Raw genomic sequence first — 23,605 nt, 5'->3', positions numbered from 1 at the left:
CAAAGGGCATTGGAGTAGTGCCCCCGCAGGCAGTTGGCATTCACTGATCAAAACACCAAGCTGGTGGAGGTGAAGACCCTTTTCCAGAACATCTCCACCTTGTGTGATTCCCGCATGAGTGGTGAGTAATGGGGTTAGGTTTACTTGCAGGTACCTACATCACCAAGTTTTCATTAGAGGGGTGCTTAGATAAAAACAGTCCTCTAGAGGGCTTGAAGGGTCCAGCTGGCGCTGAGGGCAAACCTGCCGGTGGCCATCCTGGTGGAGGACCTCTTGGCTCCGTGTGGCCTGCAGGCCTACCAGAGGGAGGCGGCTAGGATCCAGAGAGTCGGAGCATGTATTTGTAAAATACTTTGATCTGTTTAGAAGCAGCGGATGGCCACAGAAAATCTGATTGTGACAGAACAAGTTGCAGGATTGACTCCAAACTAAATTCCTTCGGAAGCAAGATCGGGATTTATGGCGCTGCCCCTATACCTTTTCAAGGGAGTGTGAGTGGCAAGAAGGGTCCAAGTCCCGCTTAGATTTCTTGGGTTTTTTGTTCAACCAAGCTCTGGAACAACACCTGTGACTCGAACGGGCCCGGGATGGAGCTTTTCAACTTGGACTGGTCTTGTTGCAGAGTCTTCCGTTGCTTAGTGATGTAAAGTTTTGCCTTGTAGTCTCATATGACCGTCACGTTTATAGACGCGCAGTAACAGCAGGGCTTCAAGTCATGGTCCGAGCCCAGAAAATCAGATGAGGAGCTGTCACAGACATTTGTTAATTACAGTCCTTAAAGGGCTTAAAAACCCTTGGGTTTTGGGAGGTGGCAAGTCCCTTGTACACTGTGAAACATTTTTCTATTTAGAGACACAGTCGATCTTCTGCAGGACTAGTAGGGGTTTGTGTCTTGTGTAAGTATTACATTTATTTGTACAATAGAATCCAGACACAGCATCTAGTCCTACTGACCTCTTTGATGGGCTTACACAGTGTGGCTATGTTAGAGTTATCTGCACAGAGACCTTGAGTTCCTGAGAAGATTCCTACCGAACGTATGTACACCCCTAGCAGAAGCGCAGAATTTAGCCATGATTCTTACTTGACTGCAGCTTCATCTGACTTTCTCTCAAGTTAATTCTAGTTCCATTCTATAGTTCCAGGCCCAGTGTGGCATCTGCAAAAACCTTCTTATCTGCTTACTGTACGCAGTGTATCTGTCCTTCTTCATGACATGCAAGTGCTTCCACACACAGGCTTGGTGTTTCACCCTTAACACAACACCAGGGGGGTGAACTGGGCACCGCTGTTGCAGCAGTTTCATTTGTATGTGCTTGAGTAGGACTGTGTTTTGTGAGAAGAGCAACTAAGTGTTTTGCGTTTTGTTCTGTGAAAACCCACCTTTTTAAGACCTAGGAATGTGGGTTAGTTTGAGACCACTACTTATGTTCCATGAATTATATTAGTATGTATCCATTTGGAACTGTGTTGCACTTCTGTTTTTGGCTTGCTATTGGTGTTTTGTCAAACATGACTATTTACATTATTTTTAAGGTGTTTAGTGCACAATGTGTGACAGTTGGCCTGGCTGTTTATCCATAGAGTTTGTGATAAGTATAAACAGAATATGGAAGATGTTAATCCAGTCGATAACAGATTTTTCACACTGGGGCATGTGGTTATTGATCGGGGTGGTCAGGATTTATCAACTTTGCAGGAATTTTGTGCAGTATCAAGTCAGCATGTCTGATGACAGATTTACAAAGGAGGAGAATGATAAGACAAAACTGCTGCAATCAAGTCAGAGACTGAACATTAGTCGGAGGTTCACATTACTGAATACAACTTAGACCAATTGCAGTGGCAGATCACCACAGCGATTGAATGGAACAGCAAAAGCCAAGGCGCAAGGCAGCAGGGGACAGTGCCAACAGATAATTATAGAAAACCAGATTATAGGATAATTCTTGAAGTAGAAGAACAGAGGTCTGCTCTCATAGAATCATCCAGTTTGTCATTGGGAACAGAGTGGGCACCATTCTCAACGTTCACTGGCACCCCTTCTGGACTCATCTTCAGCCTTAGAAATAGATAAATAGAATGCTGAGGCACAATACTAACATATATACAAGAAACGACAAAGGTGAATTCTCAAAAACAAGTAGAAGAATGTCGGGAAAAAGGTTTAATGGAAAGCTCTCGGATAAGATGGCTGGGTCTCAGACTACTGTGGCTGGACCAAGAGAAACTGCATGAGAGTGGTGATCCAGGGGGGCGTGGATGCCGAGGAGGTAGGCAGCGTGAGCCCGGAGCTCCGCGCCCGATCCCGAATATCATCCTGATTATCCGTGCGGATTCCAGTAAAACTGGGATAATCCATAATCTGAAGTCATCACGGAAGCTACGGCGTTCAGAGTGGACGACCTGGAGCTGTTCCTTGTCCTGAAATTTGACTTTGAAGACCAGCACCGGGTGTGATGCCGTCGATCTAAGATGGCGCCCTGAGGCCTGGACAAAGCAACGACGGGGGTACGAGGCCTGATTCTCCTGCTGATCTATTACTGGCAGTGTTTACTAAACTGGAGGGCCCCTCTTGACCTTCTCGGCGGGCACGGGTGATCTTTCCTCACGCTGGTGCGAGCTGCTGGGAAACGCGACCATACTTACGTTCGCCGACGAAGTCCTAAAATGGCGGCGGCTTTGTGACGACGGTCCCGATTATCCGAGCACAATCTGGCACCTTGAGGCTCAGCTGAACTGAACCATCTAGTGAGATCGGAGCAGAGTCCAATGCCCTGAGGACATCCTAGGTCCCTGATCCTATTGCCCGGGGAGTTATCCAGTGGCGAAGCTCTGCAGCGCGGAGACAGTGAGGGGGACGGAGGGACCCTAGGGGCCGCTAACAGCTGCAGCCAAGATGGTGAAACCTAAAGGGAAGGGGGACGGAGCGACTGACACAGAGGCGGCGGATGGAGCAGATCGCGACCAGTCTACTCTCCAGCGCATGCAGGATCGTATACTGGAGGCCATCGCGACCACGAAAGATGCCCTGCAGCAGGACATCGCCCAGGTGGCGACGGGCTTGGGTCTCCTGAAAGCGGACCATGATAAACTTAAGGACAAAGTCAAGTCTGTGGAGATCACTGCTCAGGAATTGGCCCCGGACCACGCAGCTGTGAAAGCGCAGATGGCGGATGCGCTATATAGGCTGAAGGTGTTGGAGAGGAGGGCCGAGGATGCGGAAAACAGGAGCAGGCGCAATAATGTTCGCCTCGTGGGCCTACCGGAAAAAATTGAGGGCGACAATATGGTGGGCTACCTCGACAACTGGCTACGCACTGAGGTGGCACCAGAAGGACTATCTCCTTTCTTCTCCCTGGAACGGGCCCACAGGGTTCCGCCACGACCTCCGGCCCCGGGCCTGCCGCCTCGCCCGGTGGTGTTCAAGTTGCTCCATTACAGGGACCGGGACTGGCTACTACAGAGGGCGAGGGAAGCGGGACCCTTTCAAGTTGATAACAACAGAGTCACCATGTTCCCGGACTACACTTTTGAGACCCAAAGACTCAGGGCCAACTTCTTGTCCCTCAAGCGTGAGCTCCGTGGAGAGGGCATAAAATACTCCCTGCTCTTCCCAGCGAAGCTGAGAGTTGTGGTGGACGAAAAGTTGCTTTTTTTCACGACCTCGGCGGATGCTTGGGCCTGGTGGGACACCTATAAAGCTGGGACGGACGGAGCTAAGGCCAGGGCGGAGGAGGCTAGAGAGACACGGCCGATTAGGAAGTCGCAACGGATTCGTAAAAATCGCCGGAGAACTGGAAAACCATCCGTGTCACAGACAGAGACAGAGAGGAAGGCGGCCCTACAGGCGGTTGTGGACCTATCTGGCGCGACTGGAAGCCAATCCGGGAAGGGCACGGACTCTGATGAGCAGGGCACGGGGTCGGAGACGGGGCTCTCGGAATTTGGTGGAGCCAAAGGCCCTATAGTGACACCGCAGACATCTGGGGAGATAGTCGAGGCATGAACCGCTGGACTGGAGGAGCGGCCTACTGGTCAGACACTGGGGCGCTGTGCCCGTGAGCGCAGATTACTGTTGTATGGGATTTCGTGAGTCTATCATGAGGGGATCATGGGGCGGGCAAAGCGGGATTGATTTGCTTTAACGAACTCTCTCGACATCGGTCCGCGCCCTACTGGCCCTTATGGTCATCACAGTGGAGACTGCTAATAATAGTGCCTTCCTTTGAGGGGATAGTTGGTTGTGATAGTTTGGATGGGTTTGCTTCCAATTGCGGGGGGCCTGTCCTGGGGGGGTGGGAACCGAGAGTAGTTGGGGACGCTCAGGTTGTTTTTGGGGGGTTGGGGGGCTCGCTTGTTCGGAGTGGGAGGGGGGGCAGCTCGTTGTTGGCAAAAGCGCATGGTCGATGGCTTTTATTGTTCTGTCTGTATGTGCAAGAGGACATGGCTAGTACGGGGGCTTTGAAATGTGTGACCTGGAATGTGCGGGGTCTCCATACTATGGTGCGTAGACACAAGGTTCACGCGTATCTAAAGCGTAGGGGTGTGCATATAGCTTTCCTACAAGAGACGCATCTCACCAAGCAGGACCCACCGCGAGGGACTATTCCTTTCATTCACATTTACATGACCTGCATGTTAGACAGGATGCGTTTCTGTGCTCGTCACATATGCTCTCAACAGTGGGTAGCGCGGAGTATTTGGCTCGCACGGTGTCGGACCACAACCCTTTATTGTTGTCTCTGAACTGGATGGTGGAAATCAACTGTGTACCAACATGGCGGCTGCAACCTGACACCTTAGAGGACTTGCTCTTTAGGGAGGCCTTGGGGGAGCGAATAGCGCATTACTTTGAGGAGAATAGTGGCTCCGCCTCTACTAGAGCTGTGGAGTGGGACGCGTTTAAGGTGGTGGTCAGGGGTCACTGTATTGGGAACACTGCAGGGGCTCGTAAAACTTTGCTAGATGATCTCGAGAAGGCGGAGAGGCGATTGAGGGAGATGGAGGGAACGCCCGAATCACCCCGAGCTTCAGGAGGGGATTAGTGGCGCCAGGGAAGCGCTAGCGGTGGAGTTGGAGCGGCTGCGTAGCTTCGACCATAAGGCGTATATGACAAAGGCGCATGCGGAAGGTGATAAGGCGGGGTCGATGCTGGCGTGGCTTGCCAACCCGATCAGGCGGGGCGCGCCGATCATGGCGATTCAGGCGGAGGGGGGGGGGCTTTGCCACACCCAAGACGGGATTCTGGATAGGTTTAGGGCGTACTACGAGGGTTTGTATGAGAGCGGACAGACGGGCGGGGCGGACGAGCTGGGCACCTTTCTCGAAGGGTTGCAGCTACCACGATTGGAGGACTCGGAAGAAGAGGAGCTGGGCCGGCCTATAACGATTGGGGAGATAGGGAGTGCAGTGAAGCAGATGGCTAGACATAAGACTCCGGGGCTTGACGGTCTCCCGATAGAGTTTTATAGCAAATACTTGGAGTATCTGGCTCCGCAACTGCAATTGGTTTATAATGAAGCGCAATCACGAGGTAGGCTCCCGAGCTCCATGTGCGAGGCCCTTATGATCCCATTGTTAAAGCCTGGCAGAGAGGGCGCTGCCCTTTCATCCTACCGTCCATTGTCTATGCTCACGACGGATTACAAGATCCTGAGCAAAATCCTGGCAAATAGATTATTGGCCCACATGACCGGTCTGATTCATAAGGATCAATGCGGCTTTATCCCGACACGTAACACTACCCACAATATCCGCAGGCTTACAAGGCTGATGGGGGCCCAGTGGTCGGAAGCCACTACGCCATTCGTGCTCTCTATAGATATTGAGAAGGCCTTCGATAGTCTTGAATGAGACTATCTGTATGAGGTGATGAGGTGGTTTGGGCTGGGGGACGGGTATATCAACTGGACCAAAGTCCTATATACGGACGCCACAGCTAGAGTTAGAGTGGGTTCATTGATATCGAAGCAATATCCGGTACGACGAGGCACTAGGCAGGGGTGCTCCCTTTCTCCCCTCTTGTTCGCTTTGGCAATGGAACCTTTTGCAGCGGAAGCCAGGTCTGGCCGCCATTATACGTGGCTGATATACAGGGACAGGCCGCATGTCATCTCCTTGTATGCGGACGACCTACTAATGTTCTTGGCTGATGCGGAAGCAGAGTTACTGGGGGCGAGACGTTTGTTGGAGTTGTTCGGGCGGCTGTCGGGCTTGAGGGTCAATTAGCCCAAATCTTGTCTATACCCTCTGAGACAGGGAGAGCCGTGCCCTCTCACGGCGCAGGAACTCCGATGGGAACCGCATTGTCTGCACTATCTCGGCGTTTACATCTACCATACCCCAATGGATATACTGGATGGCAATATTAATCGCTGTATTACTGCCCTGAGAGGGTGTATGGATTTCTGGGCCACTCTTCCACTCTCACTAGCTGGTCGGGTCTCCCTACTTAAGATGGTGGCTCTGCCCAGGCTGTTGTATTACTTTAGAACTCTTCCGGTATGGATTCCGGGCTCCGTCTTTCGACGCCTGAGATCATTGATCATAGCGTTTCTCTGGGGCACGGGCAGGCGACGAATCGCGCTGGATACCCTCTTGCGACCCAAGGATGAGGGAGGCATGGCGGTGCCCGATTTCGAAGGCTATTATCTGGCGGCTCAGCTGCAGACTTTCACTCAGGAGGTTGCGAGGGTGTATCGAGGCCCGGAGCATTCTAGAGATGAGGGCACCCCGCGGCATGTGCTGGCATATATCACGCTGCATCAGAAGCTCCTGGTTAGAGATTTGACAGTGGAGGAACAGACGTTCCGACTTTGCTGGAACCGGGCGCGCAAACGAGCAGGTGTCCGCCATATGTATGCTCCGGAAATTCCGCTGGGAATGGTTACAGCCCTGCCTCATGGGGGGGACTGGTCGCGATTACTAGGCTGGGAAGAGGCTGGGGTTCAAATGCTGGGCGACTTGTATGAGGATGGTGCGTTGCTTCCGTTTCAGGAGTTGCAGGAGCGGTTCGACCTCCCGCGAGGAGATTACTTGTTACATGCGGCGGTAACAGGCGCCATGCAAGACCACTGGGGTGAGGGTTTGCAAGAACCTGCGACATCCATGGCGTGCCAATATACGATGATGGCAGCCGGGACCTTTAAGGCGGTAACCTGCCTGTACTCCAGAATGTTGCGGGAGGCCTTACAGCCACTCGCAGCTTTGAAAGCTAAATGGGAGTTGGACCTCCAAATGGAGATCCCTAATACAACTTGGGGCCAATTGCTGCGAAGGGCGCGGAAAAGCTCAAGGAACGCTAGGTTCCAGCTCATACACTTTTATATTATTCATTGGGCATACCTCACGCCTGGGAAAATACGGCAATACTTTGCGGTGGAACAGGCGGCCTGTCCCAGGTGTAACACAGTTGGAGCAGATCTGGGTCACATGCTGTGGGACTGCCCTGCCTTGGGGGAATACTGGCAGGAAGTTGGGAGGGCCCTGAATAATGCCACAGATAGGGAAATACAGTACACCAAAGCAGTGGGGGTCCTACATTGGTTTCCACACACGTCTAAAAATAAAAACACCAGCCGATTTATAGATTTGGGGCTGATCCTGGCAAAGAGGGAAATAACGAGGAATTGGAAGTCAAAAGTGGGACCCACGTATAAACGGTGGTATGGTGAATGTCTGCGTTGGGCAGCCCGTGAAAGCACTTTGAGGTACCAGATGGCTAGGAGGACTGATGATGAGAAAGCCATGGAGAGGGCAACATCATGGGAAATGATGGTGCAGGCGCTCCGGGATGATAATGATGAGGAGGAAGGAGAGGAGGAGGAGGAGGTGGCAGTTGACCCCACCAACACACCTAGGAACACACCTTAGTGAATGTATAGGACCTTCATGCACACACCAGACCTTAATCTGACTGGGATTATCATACAGCGCTGCCACGGGGGGGGGGGGGGGAGTTCGGGACTGTAAGAAGTTGGGGGGAAGGTGATGATGGGGGTGGGGGAGGGGCGAAAATTACAAAAGCAATCCACTTCTTCCTGTGAATGTGACCACGGACATTGAACTATGCAGCAGGGAATGGACTCAGCACGATGGCAGCTTAGTCTTCTTTCTGGAGACGTGCCTGGTATAGTGGGGGGAGAGAATTGATAATGTGTCTTCCTGCTATGTTTAATGGATATGCCATAAACATATATTGTCTGTATAATTATTTTGGTGCTGCAATAAAAACGATGTTACAAAAAAAAAAAAAAAATGAGAGTGGTGATCCAGGGTAGATGAAGGCATCTGTCACATTACCAGTCTCATCAAACTTCCTCATCACAGACCTAACAAGCATGATGAGTCTTTACCCAGAAAATAGGTAATACATTTTTCCCATTCTCACTTTCTGTTTTGTCTGTCTCATTTGAATAGCTGACTTAGCTGTTTTCCCCAAGGTGTACCCTGGTGACTTGTTTAAGTTTTTCTATAGCTCTTGTAGAGCTCAAGTTTTTTCTTAATGTTGAAACACAAATGTATACTTTTACAACTGTCTGCTGCAATTGCTCTCTTCAATTTAGCCTTGCATATTTGCTATCCTGCCCCTGGAGGCATCGCATTGGGGTCAGCACTGTGTGGGGATGGCACACAAAGCACATGAGTCCATTAGTCAGACTAAGTAGTCACCAGAGAGCTGCAGCACAAGCTCTGCCATGGCTATTGGGTTCCTTGCCCGTGTTCGTTGTCGGTCAAGTGGTGCAAATATTTTAATACGAGTAAGTCTTGGCCTTGCTGCTGAAGCATTATCTCTGTGCACAATGTAACAATTAAGGGAAAACTGTCTCTTAAATGCTAGCATAGCCACAATCTGTCTCCTTCCACAAAGGAATCGATCAGTAAGAGCCAAGATGATGGTGGTGGACAGAAATCTTTTGCTGTGGACAGTTAAAGAAATCTGAGGTGCAGACTGGGCCTTGCTCTCAGTTTTGGATTGAAAGAGCTCTAGAGTCTTGATCTTTGAGTTTTCAGAGGTCAAGGCAAAGTGCAGCAGTTTGGATTTGCAGCCACTGAAGTCTAATTATGGGTTTTTGGGACCAGTGATACCCATCTTAATGGATATCTGTGCAGTGGAGTGTGTATGGGAGGTGTTCTGTCTATGGTGGTGGATGTTGGTATGTGTTGTTAGTTCATGATAAGTCTTGTTGTCAGCACCATGATCTCCAGCTAAATGTAATGAGCTCTGTATAATATTTTTAGCAAGAGGTGGCTTTGGTGTCGACTGCTGTTGGATCTCTGTTTAACCCATATGTAAACTATATTTGCTGTGTGGTATGTTTTGTTCTGTATGTTTGTTCTGTTCACAAATAAAGAAAGTGAAAGTCTTAAAAATCTAAGATAAATAAAGGTAGTCATTGATTCATTGAAATTAAGAGGTGGCCTTGAACGAGAGAGAAGCAACTATTTCCATTCTAAAAGTATCACATGTTTGTCATGTGTTTGTGAAGAGGTTAGGATTGGAGAGTGCACTAGTAGGGTTTGTCGGGACAGTCCTGGTTTTCCACCAGATATCACGACAGATTTTGGCTGAGGTACCGGTTTTCAGTAAGGGCTGTCTGAAAACAGTCAAGGCATTTTTTTATGAATTAGCATTGTTATAACTTTTTATAAGGCGCATGGCTACCCAAACGGGTTTCCCAGCGTTGTGTTACAACGACTTAGCTAATTAAATAACATGTAAGTTACTGGGCTTAAAAAATAACATTTTATTTATTTTCTTAGTGCCTCGTCTGTGTTTCTATGTTAATGAGCACTTCTGTTCTGTGTCCCTCGGATATTGTTGAGTTGAGTCCTGTTTTTTCCAAATTTCCTGGTTTTTGACTTTGTAAATCTGGTCACCCTACTCATGAGGCAACGTATCTATGTTCAGCTCGGGCATGGAGCTAATGGGCTCCTGAGCAGTGGTGTAAACAAAATGAGGGGACCTGCCTGCAAAATAAGTTGCGAGTCCCATGAAACTCCCATGTCTCAAATATTCATAGGCCTTAGACAAAATGGGGGGTTAAGGCATGAATAAGGCCCCCCCCCCCTCTATGTGCAGCGGCCTGTTTTATGCCATCACTCCTGAGGAATGGTGGGTGAAATGTCCATGCGAGGATTTTAAGAGTAAAGGAAAAATATAAGGAGATAAATGGCGAGAGGAAGAGGGGTCTTGATCTTGGTGATGAGTGGAAACAAGTGTGCTTTGGGGAGGTCTATTGTTCTCAAGCAGCTTATGTAAAAACGTTTTGCTATCGCCATCAGCAACATGCTGATGGTAATTAAATGAAATGAATGAAATGAAAAAGGATTTTATTAGGCGCTACAGCTGCCCTGAGGCGTCCAGGCGCTAAGACTAAAAAGGTGCCTTCAAGAAGAAGAGAACAAGGATCTAATTAATCAAAAAGAAAGGTATTGAGCTGTTTGCGAAAGCTCAGCAGATTGGGATTAGTTCTCAGAAGCAAGGGGAGAGTATTCCATAACTTAGAGGCGTTATAAGAAAAAGATCGACCTCCTGCTCTAGCTCTCTGAATTCTGGGAACCTTGGCCAGGGACGCAGATGATGAACGGAGAGTTTTGTTGGGTAGATAGAGTGAGATCGAGGAATGGCTAATTTCTGGACCCGATTTCCAAAAAGCCTGGTGAGCGATACACATAGATTTGAACTTCACTCTCTCCCTAATGGGGAGCCAGTGCAGAGCTCTTAACCCAGGCTTTATTGGGGTTCTACGTGAAATTCAAAGCAATGCTCGAGCTGCACAGTTTTGGGTTCGTTGAAGTTTTTGCAAGCTGTACTCTGGCACCCCAAGGTATAAGGCATTATTGAAATCAAGGCGAGATTGAATAAGGCCAAGTATGACTATCTGCCTGGCCTCAAAAGGAAGGAGTGGAAGAATCTTTTTTATCATCCCAAGGAGGGCAAAGCAGGTTGCCGCCACCTTGGTAGCCTGTGTATTGAAGGTCAGTGATTTGTCTAACCATACCCCCAGACTTTTGATGTTATCTCTGGGCGTGGGAGCTGTACCCATGCTCAAAGGCCACAGCAGCTCCAGGGTGGAGGGGGCTGCTGGGCCCAGGAGCATAAGCTCTGTTTTATTGTCGTTGAGCTTCAAACAGGACTTCATTATCCAGCTCTTGACCTGTTCCAAGCACGTTGTTAAATTGGGCAGTGGTTGGAGGCCACTCTTCTGCACAAGGGAGACCACTAGCTGGGTGTCGTCCGCGTAGGAAATGATGTTAATACCGTGCGGACAAACAATCCCAGCCAGCGGTCTCATATATGCATTAAAGAGCGTAGGGCTCAGTGAAGAGCCCTGTGGCACTCCGCAGCCCAGAGGCCTGCTTGACGAGACAGATATACCATCAAAGACCTGGAAGGTTCGATCAGTTAGAAAAGACTTGAACCAGACCAGGGCATCTCCCGATATACCCAGGTCGGCGAGACGGTTTATGAGGATTTTATGGTTTACCGTATCAAAGGCGGCACTTAGATCGAGGAGGATCACTGCCACCGATCCTCCCCGATCCAGGATCCGCCTCGCCTCCTCTGTCACAGCCAGCAGGGCAGTCTCAGTCCCATGTTTGGGGCGGAAACCCGTCTGGGAGACATCAAGCAGATGGTTATCCTCGAGAGTTAGAGCGATGTTAATGTGTTTCTCGAGGATCTTGGTTACCCAGGGAAGCAAGGAGATCGGGCGGTAGTTGCTGGGATTGCCCGGGTCAAGAGCAGGTTTCTTCAGCAATGCCCGTACCATGGCATGCTTCCAGGCTGAAGGTACCGTCCCACTCAAGATGGAAGAGTTCAACAATTCCATAAGTGTGGGAAGGATGGCTTTGCTGGCCAAAACCAACGTGCCTGGGGGAGCAGGGTCACACGGGGAGCCAGATTTTATTTGATGTACTAAAGTCTCAAGTGTTTCCAGATTCAGCAAAGGGAAGTGGTCTAGATTGTTTTGAAGGGGAACTTCTGTATCTGAGGCCAAATCAGGATTTTGGGTGGATAATTCCACAACTGGGTCCGAAAAGGAGAGATAGAGTGTATTGACTTTATGGAAGAAAAAGTCAGCCAGCTCATTGCATCGAGAAAGTGAGTTGCAATTGCCAGCCGCATGAGATGGAGGCCTTATCAGAGTTTTTATTATCTGATATATCTCTTTAGGCTTAGACTTAGCCAATGTTATCTTTTCATTATAGTAGGCTGATTGTATGGTTTTTATCGCGGATTTATAGGTCCGAATGGCTTCCCTGTAGGTAGCTTTATCCGTGAAGTCATAAGTCATGCGCCATTTTCTCTCCAGTCTCTTACAGAGACGTTTTTGTCCCTGAGCTCTTCCGTATACCAAGGTACAGTTTTTTGCTTTCTTTTCAAACCAGAGGTACGAAGAGGGAGTATGGAGTCCAAAGAAGTGGTGATCCAATTATTATATAGGTTATCACAGGAGGGTGCAGGTCTAGTGGTGATGAGGGTATTGGTCCAATTACCTACATGAAGTTTGGACCAATTTCGGGTTTTACGGGAGATAGAGGTAGAAGATGGAGATTTGTATGTAGTCCAGGTGAAAGGAATCAAAAAGTTATCTGTCCAGGGGAGACAGCTGATGGTACCCACTTTGAGATGATCACAGTTGCTGAAAATTGGGTCTAGAAGATGACCTTTAACATGCGTTGGAGATGGAACAAGTTGCTCCAATTGGATAGCAGCTAAACTAGCTATCATCTCTGTGGCAATTGCTGTTGAAAACACGTTTAGCATGCACAGTAAAGAGGTTTCCATATTTTAATTCCCATTTCCCCTAAAACCCTTTAAATCAGGGGTAATATCCACAGATTATGTCATTATGGCTTCATGCTGTTTCCACAAGTGGGCGCCCATTTATAGGCTGCATTGGAACAAGGGCATTTACGTTGCAGTACTTCAAAATGTAATGATTTAAGCACTACACAAAACTACAGATATATAATAAATTAATGCAACTGTTGTTCGCCCACAAATTTGATGAAAACGCAAATTTGTGTAAACAAACTTACATTTTGTAAATAAATGGCTATTAAATGATAAAAGCAATAATGTGAATGCACGCGTGAAAATGGACTCACGACAAACCTGCCTCTTAAACAAACAAGTAGGTTTTTACCTGAAATGTAAAGTTGACATCGAATTGCAGTTCTGCCTCACACCCGGTGATTCCTCCATTGTAAACAACTTGGTACTTCTTGTTTTGTTTCACACTCTTGGGAACTTTGAAGAGACGGAATGTTGCAGAAACAAATTTATAATCCCCTAGAAGTAAAACAATGACATTACAGTAGAACCCTTAGAGATTTGTACATGAAGACATTACCAGAGCGAGATTTAGCCCTTTCTGAAACTCATTTTCAAGCAAATCATCCTGCCTATTCTACAATTAAACATACTGATCAGTAAAACAAAAGGCAAGTATCATCACTCTTGAACAGAGGGAGCAATCGGACTATTGAACGTCCAAATGTTTAATTAATTCTAGTTTTACATCCACTCCCCTGCTCATTTCTCACAAGAAATGTGCAATCACATCAGTTTCTATTTTTTTATCAGGGAAATTATTTTGAACCGTGACCTTTCATGCTTTTATCTGGTTTTTCAACAGGAGACACGAAAACAATGATTCAAAAACAGGACCTACTTGTTTCACCTTTGAGTCTTTGCCTTCTACCAATGCCCTACCGCCACGTATGGGCAAACACTATGGGGCTGATTAGGATGGTGGGGAATCCGCATCCTCCGGGCCGGCGGAAGCCACCGCCGGCCTGGAGGATGCGGATTCACCGCCTTGGACTGCGACAACACCACCAGCCACATTAGGATGGCTGTGGGATCAGCGGCGGATGGCAAGTCCGTCCACCGCTGATCCGCGGTGTGTGTACACATATATGGTGGCGGTGTCTGCAAGACACCGCCAGCCATATTATGATTCATGAGGAAACATGCTTTTCCACTGCGGCTTTTCCGCCGTGGAAAAGCATGTGGTCTGTTGTGTTTGGGGGCCCGTTGCGAGCCCCCAGGGAGTTGGGGGGAGCGCATGGGGGGTACCTATGGTACCCACCTGCTTTGGCATGCACAAGGTGGCAGGCACCACGCCGTGCCTGCCAAGTTGTGCATGCCAAAGTTAAACATGCATATTTTACATTGCGGCGGGTGCTGCTCAAAGCAGCACCCGCTGCAATGTAAAATATATGGGATGTGACCGCCAGGGTGGCGGTCACATCCTAATTGCTACAGAGGGACCGCCGCTGCCCCTGCGGTCGGTCCCTCCACCTCGGGGGTGGCGGACGGACGCATGTCCGTCCGCCATCCTAATCAACCATTATGTACGTGATCTGGTGTCAACAACTGTTACACATTTTTTGTATGTATTATGTTTGATGTAGTATGTTTTGCGTTTGGAAACACAAGATGTGGTAAGTGAACGTAAGACGTAAAGCTGACACAGCAGATGGCATGTCTTTTGCTCCTGGAAGTGGCAGTTGTGGGAGCATGGTTCTACCAGGAGGGGGTGGCAGCCAGTTTACCAGGCAGTGGAGTACTGAGGGCTTATGGTTGTAGACAGGTGTCTTGAATTTTGATCTTTAAGGACATAATTACAAGGGCATTTGAAGGGATGTAGGTAGCAAAGGTGCGGCTGGTGTAGTAGCACCAGGGCTCAGCAGGAGAGGGGAGGAACTGTACTTCCTTCCACTGGCTCCAGTATTTTATTAGACTTCCAGCTAATTTTTTTCTCAAAGTAGTGTTTAATCTTCGGAGGAGAGCATCACTGCATGAACGTAGGTATAGTGCACGCTATTACAGATAATGCTGTGCACCAGGGGCCGTTGCAAACCTATTGCTGCCCTGGGTTTTTGAAGCAGTCACTCCGTCCTTCATACCAGAGGTGGCGCCCGCCCTGCATTTCAAAGAGCATAAAAGATCCCCTGATGGCGGGTTTTTCTTTCTTGCTCTGGGTCAGTCTACTGGTGAAAAATAAGTCTTGAACTCCCAAAAATGAGTGCCAGTACCGACCACCTGCAACCACGGTCACAAATTAATTTCTGGAGTGAGGGCAAGAAGTCGTCGCCATGTGCAGAAGACGGTAGACTCTGCACTGCCATTGGTTGAGGGGAGAAGGCTGCAGGAGCCCGGTGCACTGGCTGAGGTGGTGGGTGCTGGGCTCCAGCAAGCTATGAGCCTGGTGACTGAGGCCCAAGACACTGAGTATGTCTGCAGCTATAGAACACCTATAATATTTGTTTCTTGCTCCTCACACACACACACACACACACACACACTGAAAATTCTTCATAGGATATAAAAAGCTCTCTGTTAAGTGCCATTTTAAAATGGCTACATTTTAGCTTAATAACTCCTATGCTGCTTAAGGACTATAGAACGTAATTACACTATACAGTATAGGTAATTTATGCTTACAGATATCCTGACAATCTAGTTTAAGGTTAGACGCAGTTTTCCGCTGGGATACTTCTCACATTATAATATAGTTTCATCAGGAAGTACATTAGGCCTCCCTGCTTATCCAAAAAAAGAGCTTCACAGCCCGTGGCTCGCTTGTCGGAAAGGATTTAGGTACTTTCACATTATCTCAGAATGATTCATAACTAAGCTACAAGATGTGTCATGCGAAGGCTTTTGTTTTCACGCACTGCAGCTCTTTAGCAAGCAGGTGAGGCGTCACTTAACCAAGTGCACCCTCTCAACAGTAAAATTGCAGGAGTATGTTTCAGTCGTGGGGGTTGATGCAGCTGTGTAGGTCTATGGGCTATCCCCTAATGGCAGGGTCAGGGCGTTGGTTCTTGGACCTGTCGGTATTTACTTCCTTGGACTCCACCCTTTGAACTTCTTCTGGTGGATGCTGTGTTAGTTAAACACTTACTTCTTGTAATAGGTGCCAGCTTCTGCCTGTATCACGAGTCCTTGAATGAGGAAGCTATACATACAGTGCACAACACTTAGAAAGTACTCCTGGCTTTCATTATGCAGCCGGTTAATGAGGGTGTAGTACTTTTATGGGGATGGGAGTTAAAGGTGCTCCCTCCCTCCCAGCTGAGGGGACGCCTGACCGCCTACAACAGCAGTTATTATATACAGTCAACACCACAGAGCAATAATTCAGTCATGCCAGTACCAACATCTGGTTGGCTCCATTTAGTGGCTTTTTGAAAAAAAGAAAATGCAGCCTGTGCGCTTCAGGCGGCACCACTTTGTCTGCTTATAAATAGATATGTATTTATGCGGTCGGATGTATGGTTTATGTGTGTATTTGTTAAGTCTGCAGCCCTGATGAAGCCTTTGTAGGTGAAACGTGTTGGATGCGCAGTTTTTGGAAACATTCTGTGGTACTGAAAATCTGGACCCTGCTATAATGTGGTACCGAAGTCCAACACTCGTGTCAGAAAATATCATCGTATCATAACAAATTTGGTATCAACAGACCGGTAATGATCAGGACATTATACCTATGCATTTGCGTCACGATCGAGTGACGCAATCACCTTAGAATCGTACTTTCTGTCTTGAACCCTCGGTTCCATTTTGTGAGCGGCATCCATCTTGTGGTTGCCCTTACATAGTCAATTGACCAAGGCCGAATTCGATCTGAAAGGACACGTCCACCTTTCATGACTCCTCTGTGACCTGGGCGAGCTGACTCCACTGCCTCAAGCCAAATGGCCGAGCGAGATTAGCATCAAGGCACAACATGTCATAAACCGTTCACCGCATACAAACCACGCTTTATCATACACACACCTGTCCCTGTTTCTTCTTCATGGCTAGTTTTACAAGGAGGAGGTGCCCGATTTTATTGGGGGTTCATCGATATCTGATGAAAGTTCTGGGCCTGGCTGGGTAATCTATCACGAACTGGACATACGAAAATGTGGGCTTGCCATCATGACTTTGCTTTTTCTTTGTTGTGAAAATATGTATATGGTTGAACCGTAAAACAAAGAATTTTTGCCTGAAGCTGATATTTTTGTATAAAAGGAGAAGGCTGGTTCTGTAAAAACGAACAGTCTCCTGAGAATATACACACCGTGCTGTTGTACTTCTAGGACGCTTGTTACTTGGTTGCAGCCAATAAAACTCGATCCTTGACATCACCTAGAAGACTCTGTGTTTCTGTGGTCCAAAACAGGAAGAACTCAAGAGGTCTCTGGGTGTTCCCACTGGCACCGCCGGGTCCCTAAAAACCTGGTACCTCAATACAATAAAAAGAAAAGAGTCTACTGATGATCAAGTTTTTGTTCTATTCAAGTGTAACTTGTTTGTTGCCTCTATTTTTTGTTCTAAAAAAGTGGCTTTTTGAAGCAGTGGTCCTGCTGCACTCAGGGTGGATGGTTAGGGGTGTTGGCAGGGGCCATGCCTTGGCAGCAGAAGTCATTATGATGCCTGCCACATATGCAGCTGTTTTCATGCCTACATTTTGCATTTGATGGAGTGCGCAGACAAGGCTTTTACTTCTCCTTCAATGTCTGGTGAGGAGCTGTGGGCACTATACTCAGTTGCCAGCTCTTATATCCCCCGAGCTATGTTAACTGCATGTTCTATACGTTGCTCCATGCTGCGAGTGTTTCCTTTGCTCTGGTTAATGAGCAAAATGTCCTATGGTGGTATTTTACTATTCACGATTTATATTTCGTTACTTCTTCAGTGTATTTAGCAATATGTATGTGCTGCTTGGCGAGTGTTATTAGAATCTTCAGTGCTTATGGATGGGATGCAGCCTGCAGATGCCGCCCACTTTCAGAGCACTGGTTGGTGTATGTCATGATTCGCATGCCTTCACTTTTTTAAAAATTCAAATCATTTTTATTTAAAATTAGAAAGAAAAGCACAAGACAATACAATAAGGTGCAAAGAATACATTAAGGACAGTAAAAGCAATTCTGCATCTACAAGGTTCTGATTATGATGGAAACTGGAGTACAATAGAAATCATATAGCGCAATGCCGGTTTTAGGGCAGAGGAACTGGTGCCGAAGCACTGGGCGCTGACTTGGAGGGGTGGTGCTGGCCTCAGTTGGGGGCACGGTGTGCAGCCATAACTTAGGATTTAAAAGCAGCTGATGCAGAGTTCCTTGTGCGTCCAGATTTCAGGCACCAATAAAAATGTCAGGATAACTCTAGTGATTAATGTTCCTGTGAGAGAGAGAGAGAGAGAGAGAGAGAGAGAGAGAGAGAGAGAGAGAGAGAGAGAGAGAGAGAGAGAGAGAGAGAGAGATGGGAGTTTTGTCTAGTGGCAGTTTTGACTCACCATAAAGTAGTGCACAGTGTTAATATGCCTGCTGCAAAGAACAAACCTGTATTTCAAGTCAGAAGTTGAGTGGATTAGTACAGCCAGCCTTTACCAGAGCTTTAAAACAAATGAAATGTATGCAAGAGAGATGAGGGACCCTTTTGCCGGGTGGTAGTAAGGTAATCTGAGGAGGAGGTCATGGGGGGGCGCTAAAAAAGATTGTCGAAATGGGCACCACCAGTGCTAAAGCTGGCCCTGATATAGCGAACTACTAAGCAAAAGTTTCTTACCGACAACTGTACTTCTTTATCATGAATATCTTTTCCAATTGTGGAACAATAGTGCCAAACTTTAATCCAGTCCATAGCGACCTAGTGCTCCCACTGAGCAGCAAGGCCATTATTATTGGGCCTGGGCTGTGAACTTCGCTCCGTTCGTGGAGTTTTCTGCACTCCGCAGAACTCATGGAGCGCAGAAAACTCCGCTCAGTGCAGCAGCATTTTTTCCGCGCCCGCAAAAGGTAAGTTGGCGAGCGCGAGTCACAACCCAGGTAGATTTTCTACCCGAGCCGGACGAATGGCAGTCTGCACTGCACTCCGCCTCTTGCGGCACTCCACGGAGTTTTTTTGTCACTTTGCAGAGTTTCACGTAGCCAAACTCTGTGAACTACGCCCAGGCCTGAATATTATGAATCCCAGAGGCATTGGTGCGCCAAGCTACAGGTTGCCGATGTTTCCTCACCAGGAATTACTGGTGCAAGAACACAGTGCCTCAGTTTAGCCTGGGATGGATCTACATACAGCCCTTGAAAGCATGGGCATGCAGCACAGGACAGGGACTGTGGGTGGAGCCAAAGCCTGGCTCCATCCAACCTGCTGCAGCACCGACGAGGAAGCATGCAGAAACTCAACAGCACTGCAGGAGGACGCCTTGCACCCGGGAGCCCTTCCCACTCCCATATGTTTGCTAAAATCAGGTGGTAAATGTAAGAAAAAAGTACATTATTGCACCTGGAACGGAGCTTCACCTACAGAAAAGGTGTTTCCTGCGGTAACGTTAAACAACGTGCGCATTGGGAACAGGAGTCAATATTGAGGGTGCTGAGACGCCGGTGTTGGAATCACACGGTTTGCCGCCACCCACTTGGAAACACTGAAATAACGTCTACAGCTGGCATCTGACCCACTGGAGTAAGAGACATAGCACTACCAGTACCAAGAGGCCACAGGAGTGGCCACGCCCACTGAGGCGGAGACTGAAACATTATTCAGGTGCTTTAAAAAAAGATATGCCAGCCGACGGTTAGGAAGCCCTGCTCCTGATGAAATGCCGAGGTGCATAAAATGCGTCGAGTATGAAGGGTGATTTTTGTGTCAACAGGCATGCTCCACTTACGGCGACCTTCAATAAAATAATGAGAATTACAGACCTGTTGTGGGCCCCTCCTTAGCAGGCATCTCTTTCGTTGTGGAATTAAGCGGCTTGCCTGAGCCACGGAGGAGGCCTTGCTGTGGAAAACAGACCTGCCGTAACGTTAAACAACGTGCGCATTGGGAACAGAAGTCAATATTGAGGGTGCTAAGACGCCGGTGTTGGAATGATACTGTTTGGCGCCACCCACTTGAAAACACTGAAATAACAACTACAGCTGGCATCTGACCCACTGGGGTAAGAGACAAAGCACTAACAGTACCAAGAGGCCACAGGAGTGGCCACGCCCACTTAGGCGGAGACTGAAACATTATTCAGGTGCTTTAAAAACAGGTATGCCAGCCTGCGGATACGAAGCCCTGCTCCTGATGAAATGCTGAGGTGCATGAAACGCGTTGAGTATGAAGGGTGATTTTGGTGTCAGGCATGCTCCACATACGGCGACCTTCAATAAAATAATGAGAATTACCTACCTCTTGTGGGCCCCTCCTTTGCAGGCATCTCTTTCGTTGTGATATATATATATATATATATATCCTGCTAGAAGTTGCGCCAGATCTGGGGCACTCCAGGGAGGTGACGCGCTTCAAATCCTTATGTATCCTTACAAAAACTGCAGTTTTTCCTTTGTACGGATACATAAGGATTTCAAGCGGGAATATATATATATATATATATATACATATATATATATATATATTACGAGCTCAAAACCTCGACAAACCATTCGAAGAGGAGACGACACAGCGTGGTGAAAAACCTTCTTTTATTCTTCAGTCGCTATCAACGCATTTCGCCTGACCCAGCAGGCTTGGTCACGATTAAAGTTCAACAAACACATACAAACATTTAAAGTGCACAAGCGTCACGTGATACATCACGTGACAAATGAAATCATAGAACTGAAAGAAAGATTCACATTGGTTTCCATATATATATATATATATATATATATATATATAATATATATCCAAACAGTGTTTGATCCTTCTTGCGCTGGCGCTTGACCTTCTGCACGGTGCGTTTCTTTTCGGCAGGATCCAGCCGATGCATATGAACAAAGGAATCCTAAATCGATTGGAAAGTTAAGAAAGCACTCACTCGTGTTCGGTAAGAAAATTACAACGTCTTTATTTTAGACAATATTGCCAAGTCCCAACGCGTTTCACCTTCACATAAGGCTTGTTCACTGGATAAGAACCTCGTTAGTTGGAATTCTTTTATTTTTAACACGAGGTGACTTCCTGTGATACTGTCAGGTGCATTGTGGTCAGTGTAGTTTGTGACTTACTACAGCTATTCTAGCTTCATGACAGTGCTCGTGCTCAAGGTGATTTAGGTGCATTTTAAAAACTCTAATTTGTATGTAAGCATTTCTTTACAGTGATGCTTTTTGTTACTGATTTCACACTTATAGCTCTCTAGTGAGCATTATTTATTGTTCACTGTATTGGCGGAATTTGTTGTTTTTATTACAATGTCCAAAGTTCCATATCTTTGCATTTCATTGCTCACCAGTGAGTTTTTATTCTTCTTTCATATTTGCATTTCGTCGCTCTGCATTTCATGGCTCTCTAGTGAGCTTGTATGCTGCGTTCATTTTTGCCGCTCTTCCATAACGCTGTTGTTAATTTTTCAATCTTTATTGATGTTATTTACAAATGGACATAAAGCTCTTCGTTCTGATTCAGTCCTCTAGGGTCCAAAGTTCTGAACTTGAGGATGTGTTTTGATTCTTTCTGTCAGAACATTTTGATCCGATTCCCTCCTCTTTCAGATGCCGGTATTTGTTCCAGTGCACAATATTTCAAGGTCTCCCAATTGCTGTCATGGTATTTCTCCATGTGTTTGGCCACTGCGTTCGTGCGATCTCTGTGGGTTGTGGCACGGATGTGTTCCAAAATGCGTTTCTTGACTTCAAAGATGGTGCTACCTATGTATCTTTTTTGGCATGGACATTCTATCATGTAGATTACATGTGAACTTTTACATGTTAGGTGTGGCCGTATTTTCCATTTCATGCCTTTGTAGATTTTGATTTCCTTTGAGTCACTATTTTGCAGACTTTGCACTGATTGCAAGGCCAGAAGCCTTCTCTCTGAAGCCAAGTTTTGTTTGGAGTTTCTTTGAAATGACTATGGACGATTTGGTCACCTATATTTCTGGCTCGCCGGAACGTGATATTTAGATGGTCTCCTATTAGTTCTGCCATGGTTGGATCTAATTTTAAGATTCCCCAGTGTTTTCTGATGATGTTACTTAGTTTTTTGATTTCCGCACTATATGTTGTTATGAGTCTGATCTTGTTGTCATTTTTTTCACCCTTCTTCTTCTCTTGCAAGATTGTTCTCCGATCTAGAGTCATGACTCTATTTAGACACTTTATTACTTTTTTGGGGTATTTGCGTGTGAGGAATCGATTGCTGGCTTTCTTGCTATTTTTAAGAAATTCTTCTTAATTTGAACAGTTCCTTTTGAGTCTTAAGAACTCCCCATATGGGATGCTCCACTTTAGATTCTCATCGTGGAAGCTTTCTCCATGTAGAGTTGCATTTGTAGCTGTACTCTTTCTGTGTAATGTTGTTTGTAGGGAGTTGTTCTCGATGTAGATATCGGTATCCAAGAATGTTATTTTTTCTGAACTGATTTCAAATGTAAACTTCAATTTCAGTGTTATTCAATTTCTAAAAGTATTTTTCAAAGTCCTCCTCAGTTTCGTCCCAGATAATTAGCAGATCATCTATGAATCTGAGCCATAGTATGATCTTTTCTCTCCATTCATAGTTTTCCGTGTTCCATGCCAGGTTTTGTTCGAACCATCCCATTGTGAGGTTCGCATAGTTGGGGGAGAATGAAAACCCCATCGCACAGCCTCTTATTTGTTTGTACATCTGTTTGTTAAATAAAAAGATGTTATTGTGTAGACATAATGCGATCATCCTATTCAGCATGACGTTATGTGCTTTATATTTGATGTTCCGTTTTCCCAAATAGTATTTGCAGACATTTATTCCTATGGAGTGTTCTATGTTTGTATACAGTGATACCACATCCATGGTTATAAGTTTGTATGTTGAAGCCTATGTTACTTGCTCTAGTTTTCTTAAAAGGTCTGCTGTGTCCTTTAAATAGGAAGTAAGGTCTTTTATGAGTGTTCTTTTAAGTGGTCGATATAGTTTGATGTGGGTTCCAGCAAGCAGTTGTTCGCCGAGACTATAGGCCTGCCCGGTGGTTTGTCCAAATGTGTATTTTGGGGAGCCAATAAAATGTTGGTGTGGTTGGATGTTTTTTATCCACATATCGATATTCCTCATCATCTATTAAGCCCTTTTGTCGCCACTCATTGAGACATTTCATAATCTCCTTTTGTAATTCTTTTGTTGGATCTTTATTCAATGCTTGATAGCATTCTGCATCCAAAAGTTGGCGTTTGGCTTCTTCTATATACTCCTTTTTATTGAGGATGACAATATTGCCCCCTTTGTCCGCTGGTTTGATTTCTATTGTTTTGTCATCTTGCAGGTTCTTCAATGTCTCTCTTTGTTTAGTGGTTACGTTGTTCCTTCCTGTATTTGGTTTCATTTTATATAATTCCTCCACTACCGCCTCATGGAAGAGGTCTATCTTATTTCCTGGTGGTAAGTTTGATCGCCGGAATCCCCAGTAGCGTGTTTGCAGATGCGGCGGTGCCTTTATCAAAAAGCCAGCTCCAATCCCACAATGAGAGAAAAAAAAGGCACTCGTAGGCGGGTGCAGGTTGAGCGGTTGCGCTCAAAATATCGCGCTCCACTCCTTCGTCATACTCCAGGTACAGAAAGAAAGTACTGCACTCCGGGGGCAAGTTCAATTCATTTATTGACAGACCTCACAGCAACAGACACGTT

General features: G+C 46.7%; 1 protein-coding gene across 1 annotated transcript in view; it reads right to left on the bottom strand.

Moving 5' to 3' along the window:
• The window catches only part of AS3MT (arsenite methyltransferase), a 230,273-nt gene that overhangs the window by 27,719 nt on the left and 178,949 nt on the right, over window positions 1-23,605 (bottom strand). Inside the window, exon 9 of the mRNA XM_086922705.1 lies at window positions 13,158-13,303. Within this exon, the coding sequence (XP_086778831.1) occupies window positions 13,158-13,303 (146 nt within the window). The remainder of the gene's footprint in view (window positions 1-13,157; window positions 13,304-23,605) is intronic.

Source organism: Lissotriton vulgaris, chromosome 5 (genome assembly GCF_964263255.1).
Source record: "Lissotriton vulgaris chromosome 5, aLisVul1.2, whole genome shotgun sequence".
Taxonomy (NCBI): domain Eukaryota; kingdom Metazoa; phylum Chordata; class Amphibia; order Caudata; family Salamandridae; genus Lissotriton; species Lissotriton vulgaris.
Note: the sequence above shows the minus strand (reverse complement) of the source record. Positions and strands in the feature narration are given on the sequence as shown.